Raw genomic sequence first — 20,555 nt, forward strand, 5'->3', positions numbered from 1 at the left:
GAGAGAATGTTACGCACCCACAGAATTGGAGAAACAGATAGTTGTGAGCCATCACGTAGGCAGTGAGATTTGAGCCTGTGTTAACCACTGAGCCAGCTCTCCCTTCTATGTTCTTGAAAAGGGAACAGATAGTTCAAGTGTTAACGTAACCCACACGTTCATGTCCGAAGACACCACACTAGTGACCTCATCCTATTTAGGATGAGTGTTTACCCCAAAAAGGCTTGAGTTCTGCAGGGCACAACTGAGGAAAATGCTAGAAAGTTAAGCATCTGGAACTAGACATCAGAATGTGTTCTTTTCATAACAGTATGGGAGGAACTATATGGAAACCTGATATAATGATATCAATTGTTTTCTTTACTGTGTGATCTTAGGCACACTTAACTCATCTTATTCTTTTCTTCACCACCTGGAATGGTGACCACAGGGTTATTGGGATAATCTCTTTGTGTGCTGTGTAAAGGTTGTCTTTGTATCATTCAAATGTTGGTTTCTGTCCCAGTAGAGAGTTGAGTACAGGCTAGACTTTGGTATTAGTATTTTAATTAAGCACCTCCACTCTCAGTGTTTGGTAAACATTCTTCTCCGTCACCTGATTGGTTTAATAAAGAGCTGAACGGCCTATAGCAAAGGCAGAAATTCCGAACACAAATAGAAACTCTGGGAAAGGATCAGGCACAGATTAGTATAAACAGGTTAGTTTGAATTATATAAGCTAATTGGGAACAAGCCTAAGCTAAGGCCTCCGTGTCATTACGTGGGTGCCTGGAGGATTGAGAGAGTCTGGGATCTTTCTGCACAAGTTGGAATAAAGTATCCAAGACTGTGTCATCTATCTGATATAGCTCACTACAGGGTCTCATTACAGGGTCTGGCGAGATGGCTCAGCAGTTGAGAGTCTTCCAGAGGAGCTGGGTTCTGTTACTAGCACCTACATCTTGGCCCACAAACACCTGTAACTCCAGCTTCAGGAAATCTGAGGCCTCTGGGCTCCAGGCACGCATGCACATGTGGCACACATAAATTCACACAGGCGCACACATGCGCAAAAATATACCTTTTTAAAAATTTAAAATATCATTACAACTTCTAATTCTTGAAAAAATATATATATTTAGCCAAACAAAGCCTTTGTTTTAAAGAATTCTTCCTATTCTTTCTCACCAGAAAGAGGTTAACAGTCTTTGTAGTAACTCTGCAATGCTACTGTGGTCCTTTTTCAATCCTTGTAGTTTTAGCTACTCAAGTCGGTTATTTAAGTTACTTAAGACAAAAACAAAACAAAACAAAACAAATTCTTTGAGGACAATTCTTCAAAGAAGGGGTATGATTTTCCTGGAACATTCTGGAAGGATGAATGGCTGCCCAGCCTTTGCTCTGCCTGCCCTTGGTTCCTCCTCACCTAATCACCACCTATTGTATGTCTCTCTTTAGCAGTTTATGCCTATTTCCTAGAAACACCTCACAGAGGTGACTCTGAACTCAAAGAGTTGACATGCATTTAACCAGATTAATGGGAACCATGTGCTTATCAAATCTATTTCATCAACAGCCTTCTTCAATGGAGGGGCAGACGTGAGAACGTTACTCTCATTTCACTGGTAAGAAGCTGAGGCTCACAGGGGTTCCACAGAGAACACTGTTACCAGACAGGGGAGAAACAAAGATTCAACTCAGGTTGAACATTGCCTGTGGTCTTTTCAAGACGTCATTTAATTGTATATGACGACTTCAAAAACATTCCCTATCTCCCTTACGGGATTCCCAGTGTTTAAAAGATGAAAGTAAACAACAAAGGAAGGAGCCATTACATAAGATTAATTCCAGGAAGCAAATTAAATCACACATACACACACACACACACACACACAGGGTTGGGGGTGAGAAAATGAAAGGGTTGGGGAAGGGAAGAGCAGTAAGAAATAGAAAACAGCAACAGTGCAAGCCGGTCCTAAGTGACTCCTCACAAGCCAACCCCTCCTACACTCTCCACACACAGTTGTCAGCCTTTTTGCAAAGCTGCACTGTAAACCTGGCTACAAGTCTGGCAAGCCCTGGAGGCACTGCTCTGGCATCCTGCACTTTTGCAAGGCTGCACTGTAAACCTGGCTATGAGTCTGGCGTTCAGACTCAACAATTTAGATTCACAGCAGCAGCACACTGCAGTTGTACAGGCACAGAGTATGCCAAACCACAGGCCCGGTGAACAAATGATTTTTTTTTTTTTTGTCTATTCACATGTTTATGAGTGTTTTTATGCATAAGTGTTTGTGTAACTCCTGCAAGTCAGGAGCCTACGCAAGTCAGCAGAGGGCATTGCATGCCCTGGAACTGGAGTTACGGATAATTGTAAGCTACATGCAGATGCTCGCCACTCAACCTGGGTCTTCTGGAAGAGCACCAAGTGCTGAATCATCTCTCCACTGCAACAACTGCCTCTCTGTTAATGAATAGCAACAGAAGAGAAACTTGCACAAGTATTTACAAAGAACGCACACTCAGGCCGCCATTTCTTTTTGGCTTGGCTAGTGGGACACAAAAGAGCTTTATGTAAACTGAGCATGGTGGCACACACCTTAAATTGCTATTACTGATGTACTCTGAAGGCAGAGGCAGAGGCAGGTGGATCTCTTTGAGTTCAAGGTCAGTTTGGTATACAAACCAAATTTCAGGACAGCCAGAGCTACATGGGAGACCCTGTGTCAAAATTAAAAGAAAAGAAGGAAAAACGAGAGAGAGGGGGAGGAAGAGAGGGAAGAAGTGAGGGAGGAAAGAAAGGAAGGAGGGGAAGAAGGGCTATATTATGTGTCCCAACACCAAAGTATAAACTTACTTAAAACTGAGATTATTTTACATTTTTTTAACAGCTCAATCATGCAGTTCTCAAATGTGAACTTAGTGACTGGCCCATGTCCCAATGCCAATAGTTTGGACATGCCTACTCTGTAGGACGCATAGGCTAGGGACTAAGAAACTCTAGCTGGTTGTCTTCTTGTCAATTGCTGAAGGCGAGTGCTGTGTTAGAAATAGGAACTGACAATTAGAATCTTCTCAGTTGTTAATTTTCTAAATGGCAGCTGTCAATCCCTTCCAAAACCAGTGAGTAACTGGTTTTGCATGCTTGGAGAACCAAAAGCATTTCCCAGTAGAAAGAGTGGACTATTCATTACAACTAAAAAGGGGTACAATACTAACAAGGATGGGGGAGGGTTCTTAAACTCTCACATCTATATGAAGCTTTATTTTCGTAAACTCTGAAAGGTCTGCCTTTTCGGAGTAGTGGCTGTGTACTGAGTGGGATATTAGTTGTCATTTTATGTTGAGGGTTTGTGTCTCCCACGGGATTTTCCTATTGCAATAACCGAGGGAACAATTGGAAAATGAAAACACACTGAAGATAGTTGCAGGCTGCATACCCACCTGTGTCCATCTCATCCATGTTGCTAAGGAAGTCTTCTGGAGTCGTGGGGACACTGTAGCATCCTAACCCCAGGCCACTGTCTGTGCTCTGTTCCCTTGAATGATAGGGGCCTCTGGAGAGAGGGAGAGAAAGAGAGAGAGAGGAATGAAAAAGGAGACCTCAATGAGAGACTACTAAATAAAGTTCACAATTAAAATGCAGACACAGAACTCAATCAGTGAAAGGGAGAAAATTCCATATGGCCCTTTTAATTCTGAAACATATAACTTGATCTTATGGAAACTAATCAATGTTATGCAAGAAAACTGGCCACTCGCCATACATGGGCACTGATTTCCTTTGTTGTCTCAAAATAACCATTTGGACTCTATTCTACATACAGATATTATTTACGTAAAAATTTAAAAACCAGGGCTGGAGAGATGGCTCATCGGTTAAGAGCACTGTCTGCTCTTGCAAAGGTCATGAGTTCAATTCCCGGCGACCACATGGTAGCTCACAACCATCTATGATGTGAACTGATTCCTTCTTCTGGCAGATGTAAATGCAGATAGAACACTCATACACATAAAATAAATAAATCTTTGAAAAAAAATAAAAAACCAGAGAACAGTGCTGAATTGCATTCAGGGATACATTATATGCACATTAATGCTAAGAGAAGCATGTATAAAGCCCGTCATGGTGGTTCATGTCTACAATCTCAACACTTAAAAGGCTGGGGGAAGGAGCCATAAAAAAGCCAGGTCACCACGATGGACACACGCTGCTTTCTGAAGTGTGGCTGCTCCTGGGGGAGAAGGACGGGAAGATGCTTGGAGGAGCCTGGATGGTGCGCACCTCAGTTTTCTTTTCTTTTCTTCTATTTTTAACAATAAACATCTTTTAAAAATCTATTTGTTCATTATTCTAGCTCTTCTGTTTTTTCACCTGCATCTTTACTTGTATTTGTTTGCCAGGGGCCTTGTAAGAGCAGAAAAGGGCAGAAATACAACGGCTACAGCTACCTCCTCCTCCCCCACCAGGAGGCCTACAATTAAAGTCGACTGTTTCTGTCAATCAGAAACTTGCGACTAATTCAACTTTTCCTTCGGCTACTACTTTTCTTTCTCTCCCTCTTTTAAAACCAATGTCTTTTTGTTTTAATTAATTTTTAATTATGGAATGACTTAAAACTCACGCCAAACTCGCCAACAGAACATTGTTTCTATGTACCTTCCATCTGGCTCCCTTAATTAAAACAGTTTTCATAACCACAGCATAATTACCCAAAGCAGAAAATTAACATTGTTAACTAAACTATACACCTTATTTACCTTTCCCCATAAATACTTCTGGATTCCCTTGTTCTATCTGCCATGACATGCTTTTAGCCCCACCCTTACTCCCAATAGCTTCAAGATTCTTGCAAGTGATGATCAAATTAGCACTGTCCTCTTTAAATTTGAAATTCATCGCCATGCACAGAGCACTAAAGGATATGCTCTGTGTCATGCAACTAGGTGTTGAAATACAGATGCTTTTTAAAAAGCTTTCTTTTCCTTCATTCTGTCAGCTTTCCTACCCTCCGCCATCTCCCAAGACCCCCACCTTTTCCCTATTTAACCAAAACAAAACAAAAAACACCACACTACAGTCTAAACCACAGTTAAGAAAGCAAAAGTCAATGGCCCCCAGTGTGAGCTTACCCATTGAGGAAAGGGTCTGAGCTATTGTTGGTGATAGATCTCATATCTGTGCTCATGGCAGGCGTGTTGACAGAGGCCATGGTCTCAGTTTCCATGGGGAGCTGTCTGCAGAGGGCAGCTTCCTACGCAGGAGTCAGAGGGAAAGAAGAGTTACTCAGTTGCCACAAAGGGTTGCCTCGTAATAAGCTTCATCTGAAAACTGCTCAACAAACATAGGACACTTTGTATCCGTTTCAGTAGGTCAAGGCCATCGGGAGACTAGAGCTCCTTTTTTTCAGTCTTCCAGACATGCCACTGTCTTCCACTCCCAGCTAAAAGAACCTAAGGAACTCTGGGCTCTGGGCACTTACTTTAAAAACACACATCTGCCACAGAATTGTTAAGACACAAAAGGTCATATCATGGCCTCTCAAGACACTTTCTCAGTGACAAGTTAGGTCTAGGGTCTCAGACTAAATCTAAATCAATCAAAGCAACTGGATACCCCTGGACTAGCAAGTACATGCTGGTCTCTGCCATTTACATGCTAGTGTAAATGGGAGGCTCGGTATTCAGACCCTACATGAAATTTCACTTAGCAGTTGGTGTTAATCACCAGATGAACAAAAACAACCAGTTAAAAAGTCAGCTTTAAAAGGAAAAGATCAGGATCACGAGGCGGTGCGGGTGGGATAGGTATGTGCTGCTAGCAAACCTGACATCCCAACTTCCACTTCCAGGGCCCACATAATGGAAGAACTAACTTGGACGAGTTGTTCTTGACCTCCATAAGCATGTTACATCATGGCTGCAGACATAATACATTTATATGTACCCATAATAAATAAATATCCTATCAGAGTTGGTAAGATGGCTATATGGGTAAAGGTGCTTCCTGTATAAGCTTAGCCACTTGAATTAAATCTTCAGGCCCACGTAAGGGTGGAAGGGGAGAACCAACCCCACAAAACTGTCTGCTAGCCTCCTGCATACCAGGCTTGGCACAAGTATGGCTGCACTTAAATACACGCATCATACATGCTCACAAATACACAGTAATAATAATAATAATAATAATAATAATAATAATAATAATAATAATAATGTTGAGTTGATTAAAATGGCTGCAAGTTGGAGAAAACTGGAGTTCCAAATAAAATCCCACAGACAATTAATTGTTTGATGGGTTATGGATTTTTTTGAAGCTAGCATTAATGCTAAGAAGAATCAGTCCAAAATGCTATGAACTGGACTACAGTGACACACTCCAGATAGATATAACCAGGCATCAGATCCCTTTCGGGCTGGTGGCTCTCTCCAGAGAAGAATGTTCTCATATGCTTATGCTTATGCTTATGCTTACATCCAAAACCAAGGCTGGGTCCTGGCCACATTCTTACCTACCAGTTTTTCAATTTCCAAGCTGAAGTCATTGATCTCATGTCCCTAAAACCCCCAAAGAAAACAAAACATTCCAGCAATCGGAGTTTCTGGATGTTGGTTAGATCTCTTCCTGCTATGGTTAAAGGTACTGCAGCAAAGCCATCAGCTAGAAAACTTTCAGTTACCATGTACATCGTACCATTACTAGTACTTATTATGGTGGTAAAACTCTTACAAGCCATGAACGGCCTGTTAGTTTGGAAGAAAAGGGCCCCTGGCTCGCTTCTGTTTATCTTCATGCAAATAATCAGAATCCTTAACTAATACATTTCATTCAATAATACACAAAAAGCAAGTTAAAATACCAAGTTTTGAAAGTAACCTTCTAAACTTATCTAGAAAAATAAAATTATTTTCTTATAGTTGTGCTTGCTTGCCCTAGAGAAACTTTCCTAACCAACAAAGCTTTCCTCAAAGTCTCATGTAGAAAACAAAGCTTGAACTGGGGTAAGGAACCGTGAGACTACCAAACTCTTATGAGCACTTACATACTATGACCCTCACCATGAGAACAACTGGTCAGTGATTTACGTTCTAGTAAATACAAGAATCCTTTGGCTAATATCTTCACTATCTAAAAATCCTGATTTAATTGGCATGCCACTCTTCGACTACTCAGAACAAGTATAAAACAGATGCCTTTTTTGCTTTTTGTTCATCTAAACTCCTTCTTTCCTTTCCTTTTTTTTTTTTTTTTTTTTTGAGATAGAGTCTCGCTATGTAGCTTGGGTTGGCCCTGAACTTGCAATTCTTCTGCATCAGCCTCTTGAGAGCTGGGGGCACGGATGCCCGAGTATGTCCAGCAATTTATTACACTTTGATAGGCACAAAGGTCATGGCAGAGGCTGAGGACATGACTTGAAAGCGCTTGCTGCATGAGCATAGAGATGTGAGTTCGGGTACCTAGTGCCTACAGAAAGAGCTGATTACAGCGGTGTTCACCTCTAACAGCAGAGCTGAGAGAGGAGGGACACAGCTTCTGGCTGCTCTGGCAGAACCAGTAAGCAACCAAGGAAGACACTCAGCATCAACCTCTAGCCTCCACACGTGTGTGTGTGTGTGCACGCACGCACGTGTGTAGCTGCGCACACGCACAAATTTACAAGCTAGCTGCATTTCCTCATGTTTCGTGCATTTTTCTTCCGTATTTAACTTGCCCATAGCATATTTCAAATACATATAAAACAATGCTCACTTGGGGCTAAATACACAAACATAATTTAAAAAGACCTCATAGCTTGTCACAAAAGCCAGGGTGGGGTGGGGGGAGCAAGACAGCTCAGCGGGTTCAAGCACTAGCCATAAAACCCTGATGACCTGAGTAATGTTTCTGGAATCCATTAAAAAAAAATCCGGATGAAGTAGTGTATATGAGGGGCAGAGACAGGAGAATTTCCTGGAATACACAGCTCTGTGAACACGCTGAGACTCTGCCTCAAGGCAGAGAGAATCGAGCCCTGAAAGCCGCCTTCTGACCTCCACATGGGCCCCACGGCACGAGTGCGCTCACAGGTGCACAAAGTGAAAACCAGAGCAAAAGCTTTCTTAACAACAGGGAAGGGAGCTACTTGGAGGGACGGAGGGACATTCAGCGGGTAAGAGGAAGTGAAGTCGGGGAAGTGAAAACCTCACAGTGAAATCCATTTCTTTCTATGGTAAGCAAGAAAAAAATTTAAAGACTATATACAGGTAAAGTGCCTGTAGCATGCTGAGGAAGGGGAGGGAATGCTCGCTGTGCCATTTCTCATCTATTCCCTGTGTTTTAAATCCAAGAGAAGTACCAGGGCGTTCTTCAGCATGAGGTAGGTCCTATCTTGACACTAATCTCCAAGTCGCCATAAGAGGAAATGTGATATTCTGTCTGTAGGGGGCGCACAAGATCACGTTTCTACTGTCTCCAAATAACAAAATGCAAGAACTACAGAAGGGTGTTTTAACCCTAAGGACGTTAAAAGAAACAAACAAAAAATCAGACCATTTGTTATCACCAATGCAACGACCTGTTTTAGATTGCTGCAAGATCATTCTTGGGCCACAGATCATCCCAAGAGCGGCCTACCCTAGCAGGATGGATAGAGGGGGCACACCTTCTCTGTAGCCCAGAGGCCTCACTACCACGCCACCATGGCTCTGACACACCGTCTCCCAATCTTAGCATCTGTCTTTGCTGTTGCATCCACATCCTGAATCTGTCCCTCTGTCTGGAACACGCTTCCCAACAAAGCCCATTCCCCTCACTTACTAACCCACAAATGCCACAAATGCCACTTACCAGAGACATCCCTCCCCGCCACTATCTAAAAGAGCACCCCCACCCTGTCACTGTCCGTCTTTCAACCTGCACCCATCCATTTGCTTCACAGCAAGCACCTTGTGTTTTACCCTCCCCAACAGAATGTAAGTTCCATGAGGGAAGGAAACTTACTCACTATGCTCATGCCTACATTCCCACTACCTGTGACCATGCTAAGTAGATACTCAGAAATTACATTCTGAGTAAGTAAATGAAAAACCATATCTATTCAAATAGAAATACTTTAAATTATGCTAGTAATAAGCAAATAAGAACTTAAAAGAAAATTCACATGTTCCACCACAAATTAGTACACACCCTGTTTAGCTAATGACTCAGCTGACTCCTTCCCTGTCCCTAACACAAGATGGACAGTCTGGGTGGCCAGTAGCAGAAACAGTCACACCAAATACTTGGATTTGAATTTTGACCCTGCTGTCTCCCGGTGAGTTATTTCACAATTTTGTCATTTGCTAATTCACAGTGGAGATAATAAAAATCATGCGGGTGAGGAGCTGCTGTTATGACAAAGGTGCTCAGAGCAGAGCTGCCACCAGAAATCCTACACAGATGTCTAATTATCACCTCACCTCCTGTTCTGCTAGGATCCGATGGAAGGGGAGGAGGTCCTCCACTATCAGTGGACTGGGGGAAGGGGCATGGGCGGAAATGAGGGAAGGCAGGATTGGGAGGGGACCTGGGTGGGGCTACAGCTGGGATACAAAGTGAATATATAACAAATAAAAAAATTATATTAAAAAAAATAAACACATTAGCGGTAGAGTACTTGCCTAGCAAGCACAAGACCCTGGGTTCCATCCCCAGTACTAAAAGAAAATAAATGAATAAACAGGTAACTTTAAAAGTTTCACTGTTGTGTGGAACTGACCTACTTTGACACCTAAGAGTTTCTTCCTGGTCAACATTCACCTTGGAAAGATTTAATCAAAATCTGAAATTCATCACAAAGCTAAGAAAACATTTTTTTAAGGAGGGAAACATTTAGAGACTAATTGCCTAAAATTAGTTTTAACTGTACCGTGGTGAGAATAGATTTTATAGTATAATAGTGCTACATTCAGAAACTTTACAAATTCTACCTGCCTGGTTTGCTGTTGTGTTTTGTCTTGTCTTGTTTTGTTTTTGTCAAGTTGACTCATGTTCAAGTTATCTGGACAGAGGAATCTCAATTGAGAAAAATGCCTCCACTAGACAGCTTGTAGGCAAGTCTGTGGGGCGTTTTCTTGGCTAATAATTGACGTGGAAGGGCCCAGCTCACGAGGGGCGGGCAGTATACCCCTACACAGATGGTCTTAGGCTGTGTGCAGAAAGTCGGCTCAGTAAACACACTCTTCAGGGCCTTTGCTTCAGTTCCTGCCTGTAGGTTCCTTCCCTGACTTGCCTCAGTGAGGCACCATTACATGGAAGTACAATTAAACCCCGCCCTTGCCAAGTCACTTTTGGTCAAGGTGTTTTATCATAGCAATTGAAACCCAAGTAAGATACTACCATTTTGAAAAGTAAAAATTCCCCATATCTGCTCACAAATTTGATGGTGGGGAAGGCTAAAGATAAAGGACCAACCTCAACAGTATTACAGTCTAGATCAGTGTGATTTTTGACTGTCACCTGACATTTGCAGCCATTAACAAGCAGAAGGCAAACATCCAACTTTACCTAGACCAAGAAAAGTGCTCAGAACTAATTATCAGCTTTTCTAGCCTTGGCAGTTCACAAACTAGAGTCACCTGGGAAGAGGAAACTGCCCATATAAGATTGGCTTTCGGGCATGCCTGTGGGGCACTTTCTTGATTGATGACAGATGTGGGAGAGCCATCCCTGGGTACATGGTCCTGGGTTATAGATGAAAGCAAGCTAGTGGGAGAATGTTCATCCGAGGTTTCTGCTTCAGTACCTGCCTCTGGGTTCCTGCCTAGAGCTCCTGCCTCGGCTTCCCTAAGTGATGGACGGCTTCCCTAAGTGATGGACGGTAGCTGGTAAGACACTCTTTCCTCCTTCGAGTTGCTTTTGGTCAGTGTTTATCACAGCAACAGAAAAGCCAATTAGCACAGTTGGACAGCAGTGAGAACTGAGGGCAATATTGTAACCCAGATTAGTTTTCTTGCCCACTTCCATTCTGGTTGAACAGGCCTATTCACAGGGCCCCATCAGTCGTATCATTTCTCTTTCACCCTTTCTGGCCTCTACAACAGGCCTCTGGTTTCTCCACAACTCGGTACTTCAGGTCTCTCTTCCTCCAGACACATCCTACCCAGCTTTAGCAGTTAGGTTATTCAGCCACATTCCAGATGATTTCCCAAACCAACACAGCCACAGAGGGTCTCAACATCCCCACCACCCCCCCAACCTGGCTTCAAACAGCTAAATGAATGTGCCTCGCTAGTACTCAAAAGTACAAATACTGGGCTTAATAGAGCTCCGCTTATTATTTTCAGATTTTCACCTAATGTTATCACTACCCGTTCAGCTTTAAACGTGATTGAGACTGTCAGTCTGACAGGATTTAGAGTACCCTACTTGCCTTTGGACACACTTGTGAAGAATTAATTACCTATGATTAAATTAGCCTGTGGGCTGTGAGAACAAGCTAGGTTAAGGGAGGTGGAAAGATGTATCCTAAATAAGGGCAGTGCCCACTCAAGGGCTGGGATCCCGGACCACATAAAAATGAGAAAGGCTAGCTGACTCCATTCATCTCTCTCCCCTTCTTGACTAGACACACTGAGACCACCTTCTGCTGCCATGCCTTCCATATGACGAGGAGCTGAACTGTGTCACCTGGAACCATGGCCCAAAATACACCCGTCCTTCCCTATCCCACACCAGACACGAGTCTCGGCAACAACAATTACTAAGAAGCGCCCCATCTTCCTAGAAGATTTTAGAGGGGTGGACAGGCTATCATACAGAACCTACAGCGAAAACGGTCAGGCTGTTCATCTAACCCCTATGTCACTCTTCCCCAGTCTCACACCCGTCTCAAGTAACAGCCGTCATTACTCCTGTAAGTATTCCAACTGACTTTCCTGCAACGCAATCAACCTCTGTGTGCCAGACTTTGGGCAGGTTCCATCAATACTTCGACCAGGACAACAGCGTCTGGGAAGAGCCAGAATATAACAAAACTCAAAGGCCTCACAATGGCTCTCAAACTACTAATGAACTAAAAATTTCCTCCAGTCCAAGATCTCAGGCTAACAGGGTGAAGAACTTTCTAGTTGTAATCAGTTCAATTAAGGTACTGGCTGCATCTCAGTTCTGTGAGCTATTGGCCAACTGAGTTCTCAAGAAGTACTTAAGGACTTATGTCCTGAGCTTGGCATAACAAAAAGCAGCAATGCAATGCAGGGAAAGTGACTTTAAAATCGGAAACGTTTAGGGTTCAAACCCTAGTTCAATTACAATGTAGCTGTGAGATTTTGAACTAAGTTCTCTTTTTAAAATTTTTCAAATTGAGATTTATTTTCAAGTATATGGGTGTTTCCCCTGTATGTATATATGTCTACCAAGTGTGTGGAGTGCCCAAGAAGTCCAAAAGAGGACATGGGATCCCCCTGGAACTAGAGTTATAGCTGGTTAAAATCTCATTGTGGGTGCTGGGATTCAAACTCAGTTTTTTGTTGTTGTTGTTGTTTTGTTTTTGTTTTCGTTTTTTTAGAAAAGCAGTCAGTGCTCTTAACCATCTCTTCAGCCAATTAGACTAAATTTTTGACAATTCATTAAAATGCTTTACAAAAACCTATCTTAAAGGACATGCTACAAAAATCAAAAAGCATAGTGAGGCACTCAATAGAAGGAGTCATGGCTGGCACTGAAAGGTTTGAGGGGTGGAAGTATCAGCCTAGACTATGCAATTCGCTAGCTACAGGTGAAGCCTGAACATTGGACCAAATTAATTTAAATCTACTGGTGAGGAAACTGAGGAACAGAGAAAGTGACTTTCCCAGAGCCTTATAGTTAACATCAGGTGGAGCCAGTATCTAAATCCAGGCAGTCTGACTTCTGAGTCTATTCTGGTAATTTCCACAGACAGAGCAGCAGGGAGAAGGAACTGAAGGCTGAAGTTGGCAAACCTCAAACTCGAACCCTTTCACCCACTACTACTGGCCATGAGACTTGGCCAAGTTACTTCATTTCTCTGATCCTGTTTTCCCAGCTATAAAATGGAAATACCAACCCCATGACCTCACTCAGCCTGTTTAGAAGAAAATTTAATGAACCAGACTATTCACAGTACAGCACAGTTTTTCCTCCCAGAGTTGTGAGGAAGATGGAATTGGAAGTGTTTTATGATCCTTTTCAATGTATACGGGTGGAGCTAGTGTCCTCGGAATTCACACCACATTTTAGCAGAGTTTTAAGTTCAGATGTTAAAGGCCAGTTTCAGCAAGTTCTGAACAGCTGCCAGGGCAGTCCTGCTCCAGCCCTCCCCCTCCCCAGCAGCTTTCATTTCTCTTCACATACAAGTGGGAATGGAAAGCCTTTTTAAGGCAGGGGCTTTGGAAACTTTCTGAGTTTGTGGCAGTCGGTTAGTTCCCTTATACAGCAACAACAAAAATCATTTGCAGATTTAAAAGACACCATCCTAGGACTGTGGGGGGGGGGGGTGTGTACGTGTGGAGGGGATAATGAAAGGCATGGGATGATTTGTGAGTTAAGATGTTCTGGAAGCTTCCCCTCCTGACGTTCCCCACTGGCCTGCAGTTCTCCTGTGGAATAAATCAACAGAAGAGGCAAGAAAGTAAACAGCAGTGGAAAGCATCTCTTGGCTCCATGTGTTCTTGGCTCTGGGGGCACCTCCCACCAGCCAGCTCCTGCCCTCACTGGAATGTACTTCAAAGGGAATTGAATGGTAATAACCTCTTCTGAGGGTGCTCAGCTTGACTTAAGTGTGTAGCCAGGGATTCTACAGAAATGGAAGACTGGATTGTTTTAATTATAAAGGGTGGGGTGAGCAGAAACAAATGAAAAGGGGGAAAAATGAAAACAATACTTTAAAATCCTGCCATTAAAAGTTATTTTAGTGCAAAGATGCAGCTCAACTCTCGGTTAAACCATGGAGTCTTCTGAGGCAGATGGCTAGGGGCGCGGGGGGGTGGGGGGGTTCTGATGTGACTTTCTTTCATACCCTGTGCCAAGAGATTCTAGAAATTCACTGTCGCATTTCCTGGAGTGTCTCTTTAAAGCACCTCATCCCACGTGCTCAGCTGCCAGACTGTCTATAAAAGTGCAGATTCAAAACTCTGCGACTTTGGATAAAACATGTTAGGTCTATAATTATTACCCAAAGCCTGTTATCTCCTAGAATCACATAAAGGAAGACAAAATTTTGATATTCTTTTCACTTGAACAGAAAGGTGAAGTGGATTTTCGAAATGGAATATTTTCGCAGGCCTCTTGTGATCTAATTTTCCTCAGAGCAACATCGGTCTCCATTTTAAAGCAATGTCTGATTTGTCTTCAAAAGGACTTTTTATTGTGTATGTATTTATTTAGAGGAACAAGTAAACACTGTACTTATGACATGCAACCGGTTGGTTCAAAATGGTGGGAGGAGCGTTTCTAAAAAGATTTGACTTGGTATTCTGTTTCTTTTTTCCCCATTTCCCTAACCTTACCCGGACCACTATGTAGCCCTGGCTGGGCCTGAAGCTGGCTGTGTAGAGCAGGCTGGCCTGTGATTGGCAGTAGTCTTCTCTTCCTGAGTGCTGACAAAAATGACCAATGACCGGTACATGCCACCACCCATTGTGGTGGACCACAACAGATGCCCTCAACTCCTAGACAAATTCAACACTTGCTAGAAGCTGAAATGGAAGCTCCAGGGCCAGAGTCTGTTCCCGGCCCACCATGTGTGGTAAGGACATTTGTTGAGCATATAAATAAATGAATGAACGTAAGTAGCCATTTCACTACAGATGATTTAGGTATACGGTAAATGCTGGATGATAGGACCCCATCAAGAGCCTGGTCAACCCTGAAACCTAACTCCACAGTGTGCTTTTCGAAAAGTTAGATCCCACGTTTCAAAGGCTCTGCAACAGCCACTATTTACTCTACATGCTTTGCTAGGCATATTTTTAAGTTTTCTGAAAAGTTCTTAAGAATCTTAAGGCAGAAAACAGCCTTCAAGGCCTTCCCTGAGACCAGCACTGCTCTTCAGTTCTGTGCCCCTCTTCATGGAGCCATGGGGTCTGAAATAGCTGTGACGCTAGCTAGTCAACTGGCTTCCCTTACAGTGGCTATCAAGCTTGTCAGAAATCTGTAAGAATTCTGTGCCTGCCCCCCACCATCTGTCCCTGTTGCCCTGGAAACCAAAGGCCAAGCTTAGTCAGCAGTTTTGCTTACAAGCTGTATTCTCCTGGCCCCCAGTTCCAATTAAAGAGAGGATAGAGGGAAAACAGTATGGAATTTGCTTGAAAATAGTAACAGTCTCTCAACTGTGCAGGCCCTGAAAATTCAATGCTGTTGCTTCAGTAAATAATGCTAAATTTAGAGACCACATTTAAGGATTAAATTTTCTCAGTTGAGAGAGACAGAGACAGACCTAGAGAGAAGAAAATGTATGTGTATGTGTGTGTGTGGTGTGATGTGGGGATGCTCAGACCCAGGGCCAAACTTTGGGCACAGCACAGGAAGTCTTATGAAAGAGACTTTAACTGTTTAACTGTTTCTGGTTGGAGTAGGGGTAGGAAAACCAACATTCCATGATTACTGAGTCTATTTAGACATCTCCCCCCCCCATACTCCAGTAACAAAATTAAAAAGACATCAAAACCATCCATCTTATCTTCTAACTAGAAACACTCACCACACACCACACACACACACACACACACACACACACACACAGTCAAACCTGAGCAAACGCTGCCAGCCTTTTTGCCTTGCTGAGCTGTGTGAAGGACTGTACACTGTGCTACCCTAAAATGCACCAAGCTCCCCAGCTGCCAGGGAGCAGTACTGAAGGAACTATGTCGGCATTTCTGTAATATGAACCATCACAACTATCTGTGGCTCAAAGAAACCTACAGCTAGAATAAAGGAAACAATCCCAGGCACTTTGCCCCCACCCCTTTCAAAAATTCTTTCTGTGGGAAAGAAGGAGACAGGGTAAAATAAAAAAATTATATAAGGAGGAAGAAACAGAAACCAACCATTCCTAGCAGAAGAGTGATTTAAAGAACACACACATATTTAAGATCATTTAAAGACAAAACTGGGAGAATTTATAAATGCTACTATAATACTGTATAATTCACATTATATTTCCAAATAAGAAATTGACTGATTCCATACAGAAATATGCAAAAGTGGAAAACAATAACGATTATTTCCTGCCAAGAAACATGATAGTATATATTTAAAAACAGTAAAACAGTTACCACGATGCAGCCAAGAAAGCAGAAACTTAGATTCTTTGTTTTTGTTTCTGTTTCTTGAGGGGTTCTCTGTGTAACAGACTGGGCTGTACTGGACTCACTCTGGACACCAGGCTGGCCTTGAACTCACAGAGATCCGCCTGTCTCAGCCACCGGAGTGCCAGGATTGCAGGTGTGTGCCACCACACAGCTGAAAAATTTAGATTCTGAGAGTTCCCTAATGTCTGTCCTCCTGAACTTGATATTCATTTCTCTTGTTTTCAAAGACTATATATGAGACATATTTGGTGAGCAAGACATTACTATCGACAGAAGATGGTGTATAGATTTTAAAATAACAGCTGTAACTTGAGAAAACATTTACCCTTTGAGACCCCCATATTCCTTCCAAGGACACTCTCTGAACAGTTGGAACTATTTGCTTAATAGTGGCGAAAGGACTTCAACTCAGCCAGGTTGTCTTCCTTCCTTCCATTTCCCTTCTTCTTGCCCTCTCTGTCTTTCTTTGTCGCTCTGTGCTAGGGACTGAGTCCAGAACCTTGAACATGCTGACAAGTATTCTACTGCTGAGCTACAGCCCCAGCTCTGGGGCCTCAAACTCTCAACTTCGACTTGGCCTTTTGAGTTCTGGATTGAAGGTGTGCATTGCCATTCCTGGCTTTTCTCTTTTGTTTATGAAGTACAGTCCTGAACCCCCAGAAGACACACAGCAATACCTGTTGCCCAAATATACATAGCATGGGTAACACAGTAACCAGACTGAGCCAGACATCATGGTACATTCCTACCACAGGATTTAGGAGCTGAGGCAGGAGGAGCTCAAGTTTGACACCAGCCTGGGACGCAAAACAAGATAATATTCTGTTTGCTGTTTTGGAGACAATGTCTCACTATACAGCTCTGGCTGGCTGTCCTGGAACTCACTCTGTAAACCAGGCTGGCCTTGAACTCACATGGATCCACCTACCTCTGCCTCCCAAGGGCTGGGATTAAAGGTGTGTGTGCCACTATGCCCAGGTGTAACAAGACATTCTTAAAACAAAGATGTCTGACTGATGCCCGTGTGGTTTTACATTCTGCATTCTTCTAATCCATATCCAAGCCAGTTTTCTTTCTCATTCTGCTTTGACTTCATCCTTTTTCATGCTCTATAGTAGAAAAAGATGGCTGCCTGCAGAGGGCTAGTTTTGTGGAATGCCTGTCTACTATTTCCTTTAATGAGGGAAGGGGGTCCAAGTTGACTTTCTAGAACAGCTTCTATCTCTCCTCTCTTCCAATATTCTCTCTTGGGGGATTGCTGTTATACGTCCTCATACTCTTAAGATTGCCATGCATCCCAACTGAGCCCAACCTGCAAGCAATCTTTACTGCTAGCAAACATCCTCCTGGACTTTGACCACCCACCAGCATACTACCGCTAAGTAACCTCAAGCCAGTGACAACAAAGGAACGGCTTACCTCAGCCCCTTCTAAATTCTTGACCCACAAAACTGTGTGGTTAAATTAAATGACTATTTCAAGTCCCTGAGTTTGGGGGATAATAATTTGTTACAAAGTAATAGCGGATTGAAACATGTTCTTTGTTATCCTTTCTCCCCTTGTAAACTCTATCATTGGAAGCCAAGGCAACCGCATCAATGTGAGCGCCTATGTTTAACCCTCAAGAGATTTCAGGCACAGAGACTTGGCAGAAGTAACTGGCCTGTGAGCATGAGTCTTTGGCCTCATTCTGAAAGCAAACAGCCACCCAGGGCCATAGAGCCTCTAATGGGTACCGTGGAAGACCATACCTGTCTCATGAGCTCCTCTTGACGCATCCGAATCCTCTCCCTCTCCATCTGGATCCTCTGAAGCCGGAGTTTCTGCTGCTGCTGCTGCTGAGTGGTCAGAGCACTGGGCACATTCATGAGCCCCGTGGGAGGGTTCTGAGTTGGGTGACTCTGTGCACTCAGGCTACTGGGCACGACTTGCTGCTGGTGTTGGTGATTCATCACTACAGGAGAGAAGAACAAAATATCAATGGCTGGGGCCTATGATTACTTATCCTAAAGAGTTCGCCAGAATGCTTTGTGCTTTGGAGTAGAGATTCCCGAATTCCTTTCAAGCTCTTTACTGCTAATCATTACCATTTAACAATTAATTGCCTGACTCCAATTCATGAAGGTACAGGTGCCAGCCCCATACTATCTAGTCTTGGCTTTCTGTGCTGTTAAAAAGCTCTTTTTTAAAAAAGATTTATTTATTTTATGTATATGAGTCTTCTATCCGCATTTACACCTGCCAGAAGAGGAAATCAGTTCACATTATAGATGGTTGTGAGCCACCATGTGGTCACCGGGAATTGAACTCATGACCTTTGGAAGAGCAGACAGTGCTCTTAACCACTGAGCCGTCGCACCAGCCCCCGTTAAAAACTCTTATTTCATGTTTCCTATGCCTAGAATACTGTGATAATTTTATTATACTAATTTGTGTGTGTGTGCACGCTCATACACGAGTGGGCACATACATGTGTAAGCCCTAGTTGGTTCTCTCCTTCACCATGTGGATCCCAGAGCTGGACTCAGGTTGTTGGATTTACAGCAAGTGCCTTTCCCCATTGAGCCATCTCACAAGCCCCATCCTGGAATACAGACTAAACATAACATAAAACATAATGGTAAAAATATGTCCCACAAAGTTTGTCACAACTTAGGATTTTGTTTCTCTAGGACACCCAGGAGTGTGTGAATCTTTCAGACACCCTGCATATCTGTAGCAGTAATACAGAAGGCATGCAATCAACTCTCAATATTCAATGGGTATACAAGAATACCCAAGATGAATGGCTGAACTGAGAGCAACAGGTAAAAACAAAACAAAACAAAACAAAACAGAGCTCAATCATAAAAGGGACACACTGCACACTTTGTTAAAAAAGAGTCACCCTGGGACAGGAAGTGTAGCTCAGTTATTAGAGGACTTGCCTAACACGCAGGAAGCCCTGGGTTCCACCCTCAGCATCATAGAAACCTGGAGTGAGGTGTATGCCTATAATCCTAGTGCTCAAGAAACAGGAGAAGAGGAAATGCTGAGTAATCATCACCAATACAGGAAGAGGCCAGGCAGGCATGGAACATGCCTTTAACCCCAGCATTCAGGAGGTAGAGGCATGTGGATCTCTGAGTTTGAGGCCAGCCTAGTCCACAGAGTGAGTTCCAGGGTAGCCAGAGCTACACAGAGAAACCCTGTCTCAAAAAAAAAAAAAAAAAAAAAAAGGAAAAGGGGGCGGGGGGTGGAAAGATGACCCTGGTTAAGAACCCTGTGGCTGCTCTTCTAGAAGACCCAGGTTCATTCTCAGTACTCATGGCAGCTCACAACCATCCAGGAGATCCAAGACCCTCTTCTGACCTCTGCAGGCACCAGGCATGAATGCACTACACAGACATACATGCCAGTAAATACCATACAGTAAATAACATACTTTACTTTTCTTTTTTTTTGACAGGGCTGTATGGGAACACAGAATCTGTCTGATTCTTCCTCAAAAGTATGGAGATACTTTAACTAAAGCCCAAATGTTCAAAGCTTTTCCTTTGCACATATTCTGGGGGTGGAGTCTTGCATATAAAGAATGTGCTGCGTTACTACACTCTGGGGCCCCACAGTTGAATATTTTAACCCTCAGTTTGCCATAGCTACTTTGTGGAAGCATGTCGTGTAGCTGAAGTTGCTTGGGTGAATGAGAAAGCAGCCTAGCTTCTATGAATAAAGCATGTGCATCAGTCAGGAGGCGGTGCCACTCCATTCCTAAGCTAGGGGTGAGAAGCCAATGGAACCACTGGGCATTTCTTACAGCCTTAGTTTGAGAACAGAGAAGAAAAAAACAAGAACAACAACAAAAGCCCTTACTCCCAGAGCTTGGTATAGCCAGGCTCTGTTAATGGCTGGAGGAAGAAGAATCTTGCACATATGGTATCACAAGGAAAATGTTCCCTCATATACAGTTTCACCCAAAACAAAAATCCAGACATCTAGAAGAGCTTGATTAATAAAATCTATTTAAAAGTTCAAAGGAAGTGAAGTTGTTAAACAATTATTGCAAAGGACAGACGTTTCTGAACTCTCTGGAATAGAGCATGTCTACCTTTCTGACATAACTGCTATAGACACAAAAAAGACACAGAATGTCCCAAATAGCAGAAGCTTTCAGATTGGGGATGGGGTGGGGTTAAAAGGACAGGCTGTTAATATTTTTTTTCTAAATGTAAATTACCCAAAAACTCTTCTTTATGTGTTTGCATACCTACAGGTGCCCAGGGAAGCCAGACGAACCACCTGACAAA

General features: G+C 43.0%; 1 protein-coding gene across 1 annotated transcript in view; it reads right to left on the reverse strand.

Annotated features, from left to right (window-relative positions):
* The window catches only part of Wwtr1 (WW domain containing transcription regulator 1), a 122,098-nt gene that overhangs the window by 3,945 nt on the left and 97,598 nt on the right, over nucleotides 1-20,555 (reverse strand). Inside the window, exons 4-6 of the mRNA XM_021662309.2 lie at nucleotides 18,021-18,223; nucleotides 5,113-5,234; nucleotides 3,424-3,536 (exon numbers count right to left, since the gene is read on the reverse strand). Of these exons, the coding sequence (XP_021517984.1) occupies nucleotides 3,424-3,536; nucleotides 5,113-5,234; nucleotides 18,021-18,223 (438 nt within the window). The remainder of the gene's footprint in view (nucleotides 1-3,423; nucleotides 3,537-5,112; nucleotides 5,235-18,020; nucleotides 18,224-20,555) is intronic.

Source organism: Meriones unguiculatus, chromosome 2 (genome assembly GCF_030254825.1).
Source record: "Meriones unguiculatus strain TT.TT164.6M chromosome 2, Bangor_MerUng_6.1, whole genome shotgun sequence".
Taxonomy (NCBI): domain Eukaryota; kingdom Metazoa; phylum Chordata; class Mammalia; order Rodentia; family Muridae; genus Meriones; species Meriones unguiculatus.